At 37.0% G+C, this 18770-nt stretch overlaps 1 protein-coding gene across 5 annotated transcripts in view; it reads right to left on the bottom strand.

Moving 5' to 3' along the window:
* The window catches only part of rasa3 (RAS p21 protein activator 3), a 76986-nt gene extending 59052 nt beyond the window's left edge, over positions 1-17934 (bottom strand). For all 5 annotated transcript variants that reach the window (XM_016456866.1, XM_016456867.1, XM_016456868.1 and 2 more), the window contains exon 1: positions 17797-17934. In XM_016456866.1, the coding sequence (XP_016312352.1) occupies positions 17797-17851 (55 nt within the window). In that variant the 5' untranslated portion in view covers positions 17852-17934. The remainder of the gene's footprint in view (positions 1-17796) is intronic.
* Positions 17935-18770: the final 836 nt, after the last annotated feature.

Raw genomic sequence — 18770 nt, 5'->3', positions numbered from 1 at the left:
ACTAATATTCATTCTTTATTCACAATCTCCTCATCACAGGCAGGCACAGCACTCAATTCAGCATGTGTTCGTGTATGTGTGTGCGGTCTGCGTCACTCATAGCACGTGCCTATAACGTGCGCTATATCGAACATTTTTTCTATCGTTATCGAAGAGGGTGTGCCGTCGATAAATATTGATACCGTTTTATCACCCAGGCCTATGTGAATGTGCTGATAAATTAGGGATTTCAATAAAATATTTCAGCTCAAAGAAGTACGGCTGATGAAAAAGTTTGTGAATCCCTGAACTAGTAGATCTGGTGGTGTCATGTAAACCAGGTAATACTTTGTACAGTATCTGTGGTTGCAGTGAGATACATGCGCACGCGCACACACACACACACACACACACACACACACACACAGATCATGTGCTTCACTTTGACCATTTACAGTTAAAGGCCAAACGGCTCCAAAAACAAACACAAACCCTGAAACACTACAGACACAGATAAAGACAGACAGTGATAAAGATGCAACAGAGCTGGTGTGATCAGCGTGTGAGAGCACAACCCACGCTACAGAGAACTACAACAGGAAATGAGATTGCAGGAATGGAATTCTGACTGCATCCAAGATATAGTTTAATGTCTCTAAACATGAGCGTTAGTGGGACACGAGAACCTACAACACAACAACCACATGTTCCACAGATTCAACAAGCTCTGATCCCTTTAATAGAGTCCCAGAAATGACAAACGGATGCTGTTATTAAAGAAATACCAAAAATGAAAATTTGCTGAAAATGTGCTCACCCTCAGACCGTCCAAAATGTTTATTCCATTTCTTCATCAGATTTTGAGAAATTTAGCATTTTATAACTTGCTCACCAATGGATCCACTGCAGTGAATGGGTGCTGTCAGAATGAGAGTCCAAACAGCTGATAAAAGCATCACAATAATCCACAAGTAATCCACACGACTCCAGTCCATCAATTAACGTCTTGTGAAGCCAAAGGCTGTGTGTTTGTAAGAATTAAATCCATCATTAAGATGTTGTTCACTTCAAACTGTTGCTTCAGGATAAAATACTAGTAGTATAAATACTAGTAATACTAATAAATCCATAATCCATAATAATGCTTCCTCCAATCCATCCCCTGTTGTCCTCTCACATCTAAATCCACCCACATATTTGTTTAGAACGGTTTTGGCTTGTAAATGGTGTTTGATCTGTGCGTATTTCTCTCGATTTAGACCAGACCAGACTTTTTCACTCATTCTGACGGCACCCATTCACTGCAGAGAATCCATTGGTGAGCAAGTGATATAATGCTACATTTCTCCAAATCTGAATGAATACAATACAATACAAATACAAATGAAGAAAGACACTTATCTACATCCTGGATGACCTGAGGGTGGGGACATTTTCAGCATATTTTCTTTTTTTGGTGAACTATTCCTTTAATGCTGTTACAACAAGCAATAGCAAAACCTTCCCCCTCCACTACATTTCAAATCTTATTTGCATTTCCACATATTCAAAATTTGCACAACACTTTCAGTTACGAGACACATGAGAAACTGACATCAAACATGTTTGAATATAGATTGATCTACAGTTTGAGGAAACAACGACAGAATTTACATCTTTGTGTGAATTATTATTATAAAACAGACTGACACATCTACACCTGACATTTTGAAAGTGAAAGTGAAGTGACGTGTGGCCAAGTATGGTGACCCATACTCGGAATCTGTGCTCTGCATTTAACCCATCCAAGTGCACACACACAGCAGTGAACACACACACACGCACAACTTTAACTTTTTTTAAAGTTAAATAATTTTAAAGAGGCACTGTATGATTTTTGTTCCACAAGTGAGATCAAACGGACCTACAGAAGTACCGATTGTGTTCAAACAGGTTTCACAAACACTGTGATAAAAACAAAAGTCTGAGAGTCGCTGGAGTGAGATTGCATGCTACACCCAATTACTGTCAACAAGCCAGTGCATCAAAACAGGAAGTGGGTGTTTAAATGGCATTTCCTTTAAAGGATTGAGAGTGAAACCAAAACACCCTGATGATGATGATGCTGGTGCTGTCTGGACTGATTTACACTTTACATTCAAACTTATGCATTTATGATGCATTCAAGGTTGACGTTATCAGTAAGTTTGTTTTCTGAGGATCAAATCATCAGAGTCATTCTGTAAATGAAAAATACACCCACACACAATTCTCAAATGATTCACTAGCCACTATCCTCAGCTGAGACGTCACAGACAGCAAACATTAAATATAAGACTATTTCACATCAATCACTGGTAAAATCTACTCTAATATAATGAAATATTAGCAAAATATTTATTTTAGGTAAAAAAAAATAAAAAAATAAATAAATAAATAAAAATAAAAAAAAATATATATATATATATATAGCGGTAAAAATTGCTGCTTTTGAATAACAGCCAATGGAGTGAGATGCTGTTTGGCAGTGGAATGGTGTAGTTACAACACTAACCAGCAGGGGTTAACTGGTTAAGCGTGATCAGACTGCTGACAGTGACCCCCATAGATCAACTTTACTAAATGACTGTGCAGGATAGAGACAGAATATGATTCTGCAACATCCTAAATGAGAAAGTACAGTTACATTTGTGAGACAGCATCAAATTATACAGTGAAGATGATATTGCTGAAGTTAAAAGACTAACTACTAGGGATGCTCCGATCAATCAGCCGGAGATCAGTACCGGCCGATAATCATATTTTATGACTCGATCGGTACTCACTAACTTGGCCGATCTCAGGAACCGATCGCAATTTGATAACGTCAACGCATGACAATGTACATGATGCGTGGGGACATAAATGATTTGGCGCCGCAGTCATGTCATCGCCAGTGTGGAAATGACGTTTTGAGAAACAATGAAAAATTCGCTGTTTAGATGGTTCATTTTTAACAGCAGATTCAGTGACGTTAGAGCTGATCTGCGCCTCACTGCACGTGTCTGCGGCGCGTTACGGCTCCAAGGCCACCGGAGCTGATCGTGGTCACTCAGCCAGCCGCGGCACGTTTCTGAAGCGGCTCTCCGCGCTGCTTGGTTAAAAATTGTCTTTTGTGAGTTGTTACAGCGTGGAGGACGGAACAAAAATACAGGTTTCCCCAGTAACAGCTGTACACAAAGCAGCATTGAGCTCACAAACGCTGCTTTATCAGGCATATAACATGCGAGATGAAATGAAAATGACATCGGAAATTTTCTAAAGATAGATATAAAAAAACCCGCGCCTCGTTTTGATTTTTAAACGTGCAGTACGTGCTCTGCTCATGTTTATTCAACCAAGCCTTTTGGAAAATCCTTCAGTTATGATATTGTGGTGAGCGCCACAAATAAATAAATGTATGGGAAACACATCCCACAGCACAACCACCGCTCTAGTCAGTGCTTGTGTTTATCAGCCAGCCGCGGCACGTTTCTGAAGCGGCTCTCCGCGCTGCTTGGTTAAAAATTGTCTTTTGTGAGTTGTTACAGCGGAACAAAAATAGAGGTTTCCCCAGTAACAGCTGTACACAAAGCAGCATTGAGCTCACAAACGCTGCTTTATCAGGCATATAACATGCGAGATGAAATGAAAATGACATCGGAAATTTTCTAAAGATAGATATAAAAAAACCCGCGCCTCGTTTTGATTTTTAAACGTGCAGTACGTGCTCTGCTCATGTTTATTCAACCAAGCCTTTTGGAAAATCCTTCAGTTATGATATTGTGGTGAGCGCCACAAATAAATAAATGTATGGGAAACACATCCCACAGCACAACCACCTGAGCCCAACTTCAGTCTACTTATCACCTTAACTTTAACTGCATTTGTAGCTGGCGCCATAGCCAGACTGATAATTAAACACAGACCGGAAGTTAACTTCTGGCCAGGCGCGTGCGCCCATTGAAACTGTCTATATAAAGCTTGAAGCATCAGAATCGGCATCGGTATCGGCCGATCACCATGACAATAAATCGGTACTCAGTATCGGCTGCAAAAATCCTGATCGGAGCATCCCTACTAACTACCATTTAAACACAGATTTAACCTCTACCTTCCCAGCATGACAGAAATAAAAACCAGCTGAAATGTGAAATGTTTTTATAAAAAACACTTATGCAACATTTGATCATCCAATATAATATAATATAATATAATATAATATAAATGCTGAGAATAAAATAAATACACAAAAAAATTGGTTTAGGGTTTACATAATTACAAAGAAACAACAATTAACACATTGAATTAAATGGGAATCTTTGAAGTAGAAAGACTGAAATAGCAGGGCTCGACAATAAGGACTGCCCGATGGCCTGGGACCAGTGTAAAAGACGCTCGGGACAGTTGACGGATTTGTCACTGGCCCAATCGGGCCACTGCTGAGTCCTCACAAAAGTTTAGCATTTGCACGTGTTTTTAAGCCTTGCTAATATAAACATTCAAGCGATTTTAAAGTATTAGATGACGCGAAAGACAACTACATTCAGTACTCACGCTGTATATTCAGTGTGCATAGCGTGAGTACCGCATAGAGAACCGCGTCTCAGACACCGCATGAACACTGAATTGAGTTCTCATGCACAACTTCTTGAGCTTTAACAGACAAATACACCCGGCCAGTTTAAACATTCAAGAGATTTTAAAGCATTTAAAGAACCAGTGAAAATGTTGGAAGGGCAAGTAAAAATGTGAACCACTGGCCCAACCGGGCCAGTAGAAATAATCTTTAGTGTTGAGACCCGAAGAGTATTTTAAAATATGTAATATTTAAACATTTTTTATAATATAATATTTTTTATGCAAAATGTACTCCAATAATCTGTTTTATGTCCTAGCATGACAGAAATAGAAACCAGATAAAAAATGTGAAATGTTTCTTAAAAACATTTGATCAATGTGTAAATATGAATAATATAATACACATGCTGAAAATAAGATAAATACACATACACACACAAAATTGTAAGATTTACTTTATTGTTTACTCAGAAATTGCTAGTAATATTTACAAAGAATTACAAGTGACCAGCAAGTAACAGATTGAATTAAATGTGAAATTTTGAAGAAAGACTGAAGCTTTACTTTCTTGTAAAACATATTTCAGTAATGTTTGTTTACAACTAAAAAAAAATTCATTTTTATTGCAGTACTTAAGATCAATTACTTTTTTATTACAATTATTATTAAAAATACAATATTACTATAATATGTATATGCAACAATATAAATGAATTCTCTTCAACTGGATTTGTTACAAGAAATTGATATTGTTCTTGGTATTATTGGTAAAAAAATAGTACAATTCTATTAATAACAATAATTGTGACAAAAACAATTAACACTTTAATGTTAGCATTATCTTTTATATTATTTTTTACATTTTGTTATTAGTCAATTAATTGTTAAGACAACTCGCTTTACACATCCTAGTGTGTTAGCAAACTAAAACCTAGTTTTGCCATTATGACTCTGCTGGTCCATAAAGCATGCAGTAACAAAGTTATATTGGATTTGCTCTGTTAACTTCTGAAGGACGTGCGTCTGTTTGCCCTCATGTACACTGAGAAGCTCAAGCGAGAGCCATTTCCTCACCTGAATGAGTGCGGGAGGTGGAAACAGGGACAGAAAGTACAGAAGCAGGTGGAAACATGCAGAAATCCACCATCAACAAAGACAGATATTCCAAGGAGACTTGAGAACATCTGACTATGTCAACAGGAAACGTGTATTGAGGTTTACATGAAAACACTGGTAAATCTTCAGTCCACGTTTAGCAGATGAGCACAACACAAAGAGAGGAAACCACCTCATTCATTCAACTCATTATGCTTTGATGGTTTTCCCAAATACTCCAAAACCACTATATTTCACAGCAGTATTCCTGGAAAACTGTCCAATCCATTCATCGGTGGACCTCTGGAGGATAAATAGCATCTGTGACACATCACTATGAGCCGAGTTAAACATTACTAAAGAGCAAAAGATGTGTATCATAGAGATCAGGTCACACCCTGCTAGAGACGCGGTCGGAGCACTGCCAGACGGGCCTGTGGAAGTGGAGAACTCCTTATAAATGCACCCCTGACCTCCTTCAGACTGGGACAGTCTACTGGACAAACCACTGTCTGACTGACCGCACTCCTCCTCAACAGCACAAACCACAGACGCTCTGAAAGCTCCATCTATCCTGGTTTACTAGAACCTTCATTACATTAACCAGAATTAAACGGCTGCGTGCTGAAGAGTTTAGAAAGGTGCATCTACAGCAATAGCCTAAAACAACAACTAAACAGACAGTTGACATAGTTAACATTAACCAATAGCATGCATGGTCTGATGTCAGCTGAAAAGAAAAATTGTTTCAGAGCTAGTTATTACATTCTATTGAAAGATTATAATGTTTTTCTGTAAAATACAGTCAATTGCATGATTTAGGAAAAAATCTAATTGTGATTTTTCTGGAGAAAAAAAAATCGTAATTGTGATTAAAAGTTCCAGGTTTGCTGTACTTGTTTGTAGAGCTGCACCAAATACTCCAAAACCACTATATTTCACAGCAGTATTCCTGGAAAACTGTCCAATCCATTCATCGGTGGACCTCTGGAGGATAAATAGCATCTGTGACACATCACTATGAGCCGAGTTAAACATTACTAAAGAGCGTATCTTTCTATGTGTATCATAGAGATCAGGTCACACCCTGCTAGAGACGCGGTCGGAGCACTGCCAGACGGGCCTGTGGAAGTGGAGAACTCCTTATAAATGCACCCCTGACCTCCTTCAGACTGGGACAGTCTACTGGACAAACCACTGTCTGACTGACCGCACTCCTCCTCAACAGCACAAACCACAGACGCTCTGAAAGCTCCATCTATCCTGGTTTACTAGAACCTTCATTACATTAACCAGAATTAAACGGCTGCGTGCTGAAGAGTTTAGAAAGGTGCATCTACAGCAATAGCCTAAAACAACAACTAAACAGACAGTTGACATAGTTAACATTAACCAATAGCATGCATGGTCTGATGTCAGCTGAAAAGAAAAATTGTTTCAGAGCTAGTTATTACATTCTATTGAAAGATTATAATGTTTTTCTGTAAAATACAGTCAATTGCATGATTTAGGAAAAAATCTAATTGTGATTTTTCTGGAGAAAAAAAAATCGTAATTGTGATTAAAAGTTCCAGGTTTGCTGTACTTGTTTGTAGAGCTGCACAATTTGGACAAAAAAATTGTTATAATCAATATGAATATAAAAGTAATAATAATAATAATAACAATATCAAATTACAACACCGATATTTATGACTTTCTTAGTTTCATTTCAAGTCTGTTTCAATTTCACTAAGAACTTCTGATTACAACTTTGGGAAGATGGTTTGTGCATGTTGCGTTTCCATGCATGATTACATTAATCGTGCAGGTCTAACATCTTTCACAATAAGATCATGAACATAAATTGAGAGTGTAAATACAGACAGAGTTTATCTGAAATGTGAGTGAAAGAAGGAAACAGTGACACAAATTCTTGATTCTTCATGTGACAGTCAAAGTGAACTTCCATCTGGTTTGCATTATCCCGCTGCTTCCCAGGAATATGGAAAAACAAGCAGTGTTGCAGCTCATTCGGCCAAATCAGGAAGTGATTTGGAGCAGTTTCCTGTTTCCTTGTTGCTCCCTCTTCCAGAAGCTCTTGACCCCTGAAGGCCCGACAGTGTTTCCTCTAGACACGAGCTCCATCAGGAAACTCCATATATGTATGCAAACATGCGGTGAGCCTCTGCTTCCTTTCCGTCAACACGTCAGCCTGATCTTAGTCTGCTAACCGTGACACCATTATTCACAGAAGCACTCCACAAACACCCATAATGCATTGTGCACAAGAGACGTCAGGATTTAAGGACGCCAGTTCAACAAAGAGCATTTAAACATGACCTGACCTGCAGAAAAATCACTTTATTGTCTATGTGTGCAACTGTGTGCATGTGACAAATAACTTTAATTCGGTTAGTGTTGTGTCAGTTTCACTGTAAATCAGTCATCAGTTTAATTCCTGAAGAGTGAAACACTGATATTTTCACACTGATCTGTTTGACTGAGTGACATGTCAACTTCAGACTCAACCAATCACATGAGTTATCTGTGGGTTATCTGACTGACTGACCAATGACAGATGGGTGTTTGAAAACATGTTTGTAAACAGTTGTTATACAGCACAAAAGATGTACAAATCCCATTCATTTTCACCGTAGGGGAATTGATTTTTAACAATAACTCATAACCTGTTAAAGACAGACCTACCGTGAACTACATGGTTGTTAACTGATGGTATTTGCATCAGTTGAACCCATCCATTTTTTAAATAATTGTGCTTACCAGTGGAAATCCAATTACTTGTGACTCTTCAAAAAATCTCCACCAATCAGAGAATCGAAACGCAAATCGCACCAAAAGCAATATGAATGATGTAACTGAGTCAGTCTCCATATGCTCTCAAAGCACTTACACATTTGTGTGTAGAGAGAGAGAGAGAGAGAGAGGTTGCCAGGTCTATGTAACAAAGCCAGACCAAAAACCAATCAAAAATAGTTCTATCCAAAATCCAAATTAGGGTTGTGCCGATAGACGATAGTATCGTGTATCGACGATAGTCAGATATCGACGATAGCAGATGTCTTTGTCGATAGTCAAGACGATATTAGGCTCATTCTCCTATTAATGTAATATAATATAATATAATATAATATAATATAATATAATATAATATAATATAATATAATATAATATAATATAATATAATATAATATAAATGCTGAGAATAAAATAAATACACAAAAAAATTGGTTTAGGGTTTACATAATTACAAAGAAACAACAATTAACACATTGAATTAAATGGGAATCTTTGAAGTAGAAAGACTGAAATAGCAGGGCTCGACAATAAGGACTGCCCGATGGCCTGGGACCAGTGTAAAAGACGCTCGGGACAGTTGACGGATTTGTCACTGGCCCAATCGGGCCACTGCTGAGTCCTCACAAAAGTTTAGCATTTGCACGTGTTTTTAAGCCTTGCTAATATAAACATTCAAGCGATTTTAAAGTATTAGATGACGCGAAAGACAACTACATTCAGTACTCACGCTGTATATTCAGTGTGCATAGCGTGAGTACCGCATAGAGAACCGCGTCTCAGACACCGCATGAACACTGAATTGAGTTCTCATGCACAACTTCTTGAGCTTTAACAGACAAATACACCCGGCCAGTTTAAACATTCAAGAGATTTTAAAGCATTTAAAGAACCAGTGAAAATGTTGGAAGGGCAAGTAAAAATGTGAACCACTGGCCCAACCGGGCCAGTAGAAATAATCTTTAGTGTTGAGACCCGAAGAGTATTTTAAAATATGTAATATTTAAACATTTTTTATAATATAATATTTTTTATGCAAAATGTACTCCAATAATCTGTTTTATGTCCTAGCATGACAGAAATAGAAACCAGATAAAAAATGTGAAATGTTTCTTAAAAACATTTGATCAATGTGTAAATATGAATAATATAATACACATGCTGAAAATAAGATAAATACACATACACACACAAAATTGTAAGATTTACTTTATTGTTTACTCAGAAATTGCTAGTAATATTTACAAAGAATTACAAGTGACCAGCAAGTAACAGATTGAATTAAATGTGAAATTTTGAAGAAAGACTGAAGCTTTACTTTCTTGTAAAACATATTTCAGTAATGTTTGTTTACAACTAAAAAAAAATTCATTTTTATTGCAGTACTTAAGATCAATTACTTTTTTATTACAATTATTATTAAAAATACAATATTACTATAATATGTATATGCAACAATATAAATTAATTCTCTTCAACTGGATTTGTTACAAGAAATTGATATTGTTCTTGGTATTATTGGTAAAAAAATAGTACAATTCTATTAATAACAATAATTGTGACAAAAACAATTAACACTTTAATGTTAGCATTATCTTTTATATTATTTTTTACATTTTGTTATTAGTCAATTAATTGTTAAGACAACTCGCTTTACACATCCTAGTGTGTTAGCAAACTAAAACCTAGTTTTGCCATTATGACTCTGCTGGTCCATAAAGCATGCAGTAACAAAGTTATATTGGATTTGCTCTGTTAACTTCTGAAGGACGTGCGTCTGTTTGCCCTCATGTACACTGAGAAGCTCAAGCGAGAGCCATTTCCTCACCTGAATGAGTGCGGGAGGTGGAAACAGGGACAGAAAGTACAGAAGCAGGTGGAAACATGCAGAAATCCACCATCAACAAAGACAGATATTCCAAGGAGACTTGAGAACATCTGACTATGTCAACAGGAAACGTGTATTGAGGTTTACATGAAAACACTGGTAAATCTTCAGTCCACGTTTAGCAGATGAGCACAACACAAAGAGAGGAAACCACCTCATTCATTCAACTCATTATGCTTTGATGGTTTTCCCAAATACTCCAAAACCACTATATTTCACAGCAGTATTCCTGGAAAACTGTCCAATCCATTCATCGGTGGACCTCTGGAGGATAAATAGCATCTGTGACACATCACTATGAGCCGAGTTAAACATTACTAAAGAGCGTATCTTTCTATGTGTATCATAGAGATCAGGTCACACCCTGCTAGAGACGCGGTCGGAGCACTGCCAGACGGGCCTGTGGAAGTGGAGAACTCCTTATAAATGCACCCCTGACCTCCTTCAGACTGGGACAGTCTACTGGACAAACCACTGTCTGACTGACCGCACTCCTCCTCAACAGCACAAACCACAGACGCTCTGAAAGCTCCATCTATCCTGGTTTACTAGAACCTTCATTACATTAACCAGAATTAAACGGCTGCGTGCTGAAGAGTTTAGAAAGGTGCATCTACAGCAATAGCCTAAAACAACAACTAAACAGACAGTTGACATAGTTAACATTAACCAATAGCATGCATGGTCTGATGTCAGCTGAAAAGAAAAATTGTTTCAGAGCTAGTTATTACATTCTATTGAAAGATTATAATGTTTTTCTGTAAAATACAGTCAATTGCATGATTTAGGAAAAAATCTAATTGTGATTTTTCTGGAGAAAAAAAAATCGTAATTGTGATTAAAAGTTCCAGGTTTGCTGTACTTGTTTGTAGAGCTGCACAATTTGGACAAAAAAATTGTTATAATCAATATGAATATAAAAGTAATAATAATAATAATAACAATATCAAATTACAACACCGATATTTATGACTTTCTTAGTTTCATTTCAAGTCTGTTTCAATTTCACTAAGAACTTCTGATTACAACTTTGGGAAGATGGTTTGTGCATGTTGCGTTTCCATGCATGATTACATTAATCGTGCAGGTCTAACATCTTTCACAATAAGATCATGAACATAAATTGAGAGTGTAAATACAGACAGAGTTTATCTGAAATGTGAGTGAAAGAAGGAAACAGTGACACAAATTCTTGATTCTTCATGTGACAGTCAAAGTGAACTTCCATCTGGTTTGCATTATCCCGCTGCTTCCCAGGAATATGGAAAAACAAGCAGTGTTGCAGCTCATTCGGCCAAATCAGGAAGTGATTTGGAGCAGTTTCCTGTTTCCTTGTTGCTCCCTCTTCCAGAAGCTCTTGACCCCTGAAGGCCCGACAGTGTTTCCTCTAGACACGAGCTCCATCAGGAAACTCCATATATGTATGCAAACATGCGGTGAGCCTCTGCTTCCTTTCCGTCAACACGTCAGCCTGATCTTAGTCTGCTAACCGTGACACCATTATTCACAGAAGCACTCCACAAACACCCATAATGCATTGTGCACAAGAGACGTCAGGATTTAAGGACGCCAGTTCAACAAAGAGCATTTAAACATGACCTGACCTGCAGAAAAATCACTTTATTGTCTATGTGTGCAACTGTGTGCATGTGACAAATAACTTTAATTCGGTTAGTGTTGTGTCAGTTTCACTGTAAATCAGTCATCAGTTTAATTCCTGAAGAGTGAAACACTGATATTTTCACACTGATCTGTTTGACTGAGTGACATGTCAACTTCAGACTCAACCAATCACATGAGTTATCTGTGGGTTATCTGAACCAATGACCAATGACAGATGGGTGTTTGAAAACATGTTTGTAAACAGTTGTTATACAGCACAAAAGATTCCCATTCATCATTCATTTTCACCGTAGGGGAATTGATTTTTAACAATAACTCATAACCTGTTAAAGACAGACCTACCGTGAACTACATGGTTGTTAACTGATGGTATTTGCATCAGTTGAAGCCATCCATTTTTTAAATAATTGTGCTTACCAGTGGAAATCCAATTACTTGTGACTCTTCAAAAAATCTCCACCAACCAGAGAATCGAAACAAGCAAATCGCACCAAAAGCAATATGAATGATGTAACTGAGTCAGTCTCCATATGCTCTCAAAGCACTTACACATTTGTGTGTAGAGAGAGAGAGAGAGAGAGAGGTTGCCAGGTCTATGTAACAAAGCCAGACCAAAAACCAATCAAAAATAGTTCTATCCAAAATCCAAATTAGGGTTGTGCCGATAGACGATAGTATCGTGTATCGACGATAGTCAGATATCGACGATAGCAGATGTCTTTGTCGATAGTCAAGACGATATTAGGCTCATTCTCCTATTAATGTATTAATAATAATAATAATTATTATTATTATTATTATTAGGCGGCCCATTGTAATTTGGCTATTATTATCAAATTGCCCGCTAATAAGGAGCCTGTAGCTGGTGAAGGAGTCTCCAACCACAAACACAGACACATATTGTCTGCTGATATAAGATATTTCCTTTTATACTGATAACGTCCGTGCGCCGATGCAGCAAACTTGTCACAGGACGCGCGGTCCTAATAGCGATGTATGATTGTTGTATCCGAATATATATGAACTATCTGTATTAAATATTTTTGTATCTAACATGTTAGTTTATCAGTATGTTTGAAAGTATATTATTTAGATTCGTGGTGCTTCCATAGGCTCCCTCTCTCGCGCGCGCGCGGTTTAAAACATAGTTATGAAATAGCGTTTGACAAGTACAGAGTCTCTCTCTTGCCCCCACCCACCCATGCACGATAATATCGTCTATCGGCGATCTCACGGACTGGCGATATGACGATTTGAAAACTGACCATATCGCCCAACACTAATCCAAATATCAAAAATCAACATATCTAATAGCGATGTATGATTGTTGTATTCGAATATATATGAACTATCTGTATTAAATATTTTTGTATCTAACATGTTAGTTTAGCAGTATGTTTGAAAGTATATTATTTAGATTCGTGGTGCTTCCATAGGCTCCCTCTCTCGCGCGCGCGCGGTTTAAAACATAGTTATGAAATAGCGTTTGACAAGTACAGAGTCTCTCTCTTGCCCCCACCCACCCATGCACGATAATATCGTCTATCGGCGATCTCACGGACTGGCGATATGACGATTTGAAAACTGACCATATCGCCCAACACTAATCCAAATATCAAAAATCAACATATGCCTGTCCCATACCTAAAGTACATATTTTACAGTCACTGTTATGTAGGGCTGCACGATTATGACAAAAATCATAATCGTCGATTATTCCCTTGAAATTGTAATTGCGATTATTAATTACGATTATCACAATTTACATTGAATTATGTTTATACCATTGTTTGATGCAACTGCATGCCGTATTTTTATATGAAAAAAAACAAGCTGAAAACACTTTAACTGAAAAAGTTTTAGTGCTTTTCTATAGTATTAATCCTCAAATGTCAACTATACATCGGATTGTTTTCTTCTTTAAATTATAAAAAAGTACAAATATGAATGGTATTATAATGTTATACTAAACTAAAATTAAAATAATGGGAAAAACCCTTAAGATAACATGTGAAAGAAAAAAACGCATATTAAGCACGGCGAATAACATAAGTGGACTTTGAATGATTAATTGCCGCTTTGAACGTTTACTTAAAGGGGTCATATGATGCGATTTCAATTTTTCCTTTCTCTTTGCTGTGGATCACCGGATCGGCTTTCACCGTGGATGAAGCGGAGTCCAGCCCGGGGTCGTCACATGTGGTTGCCGTAAACCCGCCGGCCGCGCCGTTCTCAAGCCCGCCGGCCGTTCCTTACTCTAGCCCGGCCGCCGCTCCTCACTCTAGGCCGCCGGCCTCCGCTCACTCAAGCCCGCCGTGTGTTTTTTCCATCTCCTTTTATTCGCATTAACCCTTTTTCGCACAAGTCAAAAACCACCTCAAGCGAGCGTAAAAACTTTTTTGCAAATTAAGGGATTTTTATTAGAAATTTGCTGTTTCCATCACTTGTTTCTGATGCGATATTTCAAAATGCGCATTAAAATAGGGTGATGGAAACATAGCTACTGAGTGAGAGAGAAAGAGAAAGAGAGAGAGAGAGAATTTTTTTTTAAATATATTGTATCTATATAATCAACATCTTTAAATCAATAGTTTCTCCGTTGTTTTAAAATGGATGTCAAGTGAAATGGATTATATTTTTTGCTCTCATTAAAGCTGTTAAGTTCATAGTCTTGTATCTTTGAACTGACTAATTTTCTGTCATTTTGAGAATTTTGTAGCATTATATTGTCCATTAGCCATATTGATATTGGTATTATTGGCCATCACAAAACTCTCATTGTCAACTGCCAGCCACCATCCAGATATTTAACATACTAAAATGAAACTCTCACAGATCTGATGAGATTCTCCACCCAATATAACTACAACAGCATTGAAAAAAGCATAAAGCATTCATCAGTCAAAGACAACTTAACAATGCAACAGCTGACTAGCAGAGCGAGACATTACTGTACATCTGCCCAACCAACTGGACATGAGACCTTCTGTAAAGCAGGGTGTGACGGCCGATAACATCTACCACAGACCAGATTTCACTCAGAGAATACACTGGTTTCCTCTGCTGTTTGAAGATGTGTGACGTGGAGCAACGAACCAAGACAGGACTGTGGCTACTTCTCCAAAACATGCGCAATTCTGTCAAATGCTGGTGAAGCAATCAGGTTAAAAATAACAAACCGCCACACAGGGACGTGAAGATGTTAGGAAACAACACTTGCAATCACAAATCAAGCACAAATGGATTTGTTTTACTCATATCTATCAAAGTACCATGTAATACCATCACTGTTGCTGCCTCACAAGTGTTATTATAAGTATAATAACAATAATAATAACAAACACGTAACTTAATTGCACATTCATTACTGACTTAAAAACATAAACATATACTTATGAGCCCTCCCCTTACGAACATTTACCATAATAATCAGAAGAGTAATATGGTTAAAGTACTATGATTAAAGTTTATTAAATGAAAATGGGATACAGTTTACCATCAAAGTACAATCTAATTCCAACATGGTACTATGATATTTTCACAGTAAATTCCTTATAAGAGTTAATAATAATAATAATAACAAACATTTTATTCATCAGAAGTGGAGAATAACTTAATTGCTACACTTAAAAACATAAACAAATACTGCCTGCCAAAATAACATAGTACTATGTTTATATTTTATAAACGAAAACGGGATCTTCTTCAAACAGTGCAAAAATGTTGTTGAATTTCTCATTTTAATAACAGTGGTCGTTAGTAACAAATTACCAGTTATCACAAAAAAACTTGCATTATATTTTTGGAAAAATACAAAAACACTGAATGTGAGATAAAGCCACTGCTTTAATAATAAAAAAAATAATAAAATTAATATCATTGAGACACTGAACAGTTTTTTAATTCTGAAATATTTTTATTTTTGTATTTTCCATTTTTACTGAAATTTTAGTTTTTAGTAATTTTGTTGTGTGTTTTTGTCATTTTTATTTGTTACTTTTTTTTATAGGTCTATTTATTAATTTTATTTCAGTGTTAGTTGTAGTTATTTTAGTACATGAAGTTAAACTAAATTAAAAAGAAAAATGTTGCTTTGGCAACTAGCTGAAATAAAGTACGTTTAAGGTTTTTTATATTTTACTTTATGTCAGTTAATGTTTTGTTTTATTTCAAGTACATAAAATGTTTTTTTATGCTTTTAGTTTTAGTTAACTATAATAACCCTGGTATAGGATCAGTGATTCTAACACATTATGTTCAAGAACTCATGTTTCTTACACTGTAAAAAAGTTGTAAAATAACATACTATTTCAGTTTTTCTACTTCAAAATTTCACATTTAGTTCAACGTGTTACTGATATACTAATTTACAAGCAATTTCTGAGTGAAAACTGGGTGACACTTTACTTGAAGCCTTTTTTATAAAGCATTATAAAGGTATTCATAATGTATGTTGTAATGCATTATATCTTTTTATAAAGAATTGTAACCAAAGTTAGAATGCATCATAATATTTGCAGATTCCTTGTTACATCTGAAATTGGTTGTTTGTCATGTGTTTTAATGCATTATACTTTCTAAAGGCGTAACTATGAACAGATAAGGATTATAACTGTGGTTACGGTTATTCATGAGATCAATATGAGGTGTGTTACAAGGCATAATTAATGCATTAAAATACTTTTATGATGCATTATACATTTAAATTTTAGATTAGATTAGATTCAACTTTATTGTCACTGTGCAGAGTACAAGTCCGTGTACTACCCAAAGTAAGTGATATTTAAATGCAAAGCAGTTACTCGACCTCATACTAGTGTTCAGCTGTACTGTGGTACATATGGAAATGAAGAGCCTGACGCTCAGAGCCAAACACGTGCCCAGGCGACGCAGCCGGAGTGCGTTTACTGTGCCATACAGAGATTAGATTAGACCTGCGGGACTGAGTGTGTGTGTGTTCTGCTTTAATCTGAGTCAAATAACAACTCAATGACAGCAGCAAACACACATTCATCTCTTGCATAAGACCTGTATGCACCTGAGGAACAGAAGAACAACATCACACACACACACACACACACACACACAGAGAGAGAGAGAGAGAGGCTACACAACACAAATGTTCAATTTCAAATGTCACGCGCACTCAAAAAGAAATTGAAAGAGACAAATGGTACAGAGAGCATCTTCCCAGTGTTTATCGTGTTTACATCAGTCAAACCACATGCCAGCCAGCAGTCAAACTGAGAACACAGAACACATGTCTGTCTGTCTCTCTGTGCAGTTAGAAAATCACATGCATTTCTGTTTCAGTCGGAAAGAACGATTTCATCAGCATGTTCTACTTGTTGCAATGCCAGTATAAATGATTTCAAGATGCAGAACACACTGAACAAAAAAAAACAGCCGTAACGTTTATGAGTCCAGGGCTAAAAATGCTTTGCTGCTTCTAAACCTCAACAGCTGAAGTGAGACACACACATCTGTGCACTAATGTGTCTATGTGAGTAAAAATACGTTTAAGACACGAATATAACGATCTGAACGCACAGATATCAGTGTTTTCACGCATCTGGATGTGCAGCTATTTGAGGCTCACTGTATTCAAACTGAGCCGAGACGTCATTCAAACACATGAGATTATTTACCATATGATATGATAAAAATGCGTTATACATATCTGCACTGACAGCTAAATAACCATATTAAGCATTCATTTGTGATTTTTTATAAAAATGTCCACATATTCTCACAATAGACAGTGAGCGCGACCGTGCGATTTCAGTCAGAATATGGACAGCGGTCTCGCGCAGAAACGCGCGCGCTCCAGGACTTACCGATTTTTATTTTGACACTCTGGAAAACCCGAAGACCTTCCTCTTCGACCGCCATGCTCGCAGCTCCAGTTCTTTCCCGTTCGCTATCCGCCACTCTCTCTCTCTGTATTCCAGCGCGGACGGTGACTCACAGGACTGTGCAGCGCGCCGCGAACATACAGCTCATACGCGACCGTTTCTCGAGGGGGAAGGGCCTGGAAAGAGCTTCTCGCGTTCTGATTGGATGACAGCGCGGGCGCGTCATTGAGTAGGCGGAGACTAACACATTACATTTAGCGTCGCGTCAAAATCTTTCTCGTTTCATCGCGTCGCGTTGATTGCTGTGTAGACAACATGTTACCCAAATTAGTCATCCTAACAGCATTAATAATCATCGAATGAGACGATTGCTGCCATTTTACACAATTTTTTTATTTTTCTCCTAAAAAAACACATTTTGCAGGTATTTCTGAACCACATTTGCACCAAACTTGCATTATTTTCATTTAAATGCCATATTGCTCACTGATGCGCACTGTAATTGAACTCTATACATTGACAATGAAGTTCAATGTAAAAATGTCTTTCTTGTTTGGTTTTGCACATTTCTTGCACTTCTGAGTTCTGCCCTAGTTTGTTACTATAAATAACACAAGCATGGTTTGGGACAAGAGTCATCTAACCAAATATTCAGAATAGAGGGGAAAGCAAAATGTATTATGAATGAATACCTTATATTAATCATTTAAAAACGATGGCATGAAAGAAAAGAAGCATAGTTTCCACCATTATACTATAGTTATTGTTACTGTAAAATCATAATAAATGAATGTGGGATCTGCACAGTGGCAGAATCATTGTCTCTTGAATAACACACCACACCAAGTTCCCATTTAATACAAATAACTAGAAATGACATTTTTTGAAATGACACAGATTTGCTAGATCTGATCCTCATCAGATTTTATGGCACATATATCACACGCTCACTGAAA

The sequence above is a fragment of the Sinocyclocheilus anshuiensis genome, unplaced genomic scaffold, assembly GCF_001515605.1.
Source record: "Sinocyclocheilus anshuiensis isolate Anshui unplaced genomic scaffold, SAMN03320099.WGS_v1.1 scaffold856, whole genome shotgun sequence".
NCBI classification, from domain to species: domain Eukaryota; kingdom Metazoa; phylum Chordata; class Actinopteri; order Cypriniformes; family Cyprinidae; genus Sinocyclocheilus; species Sinocyclocheilus anshuiensis.
The sequence above is the reverse complement of the archived record's forward strand: the minus strand, read 5'-3'. Positions and strand labels throughout refer to the sequence as shown.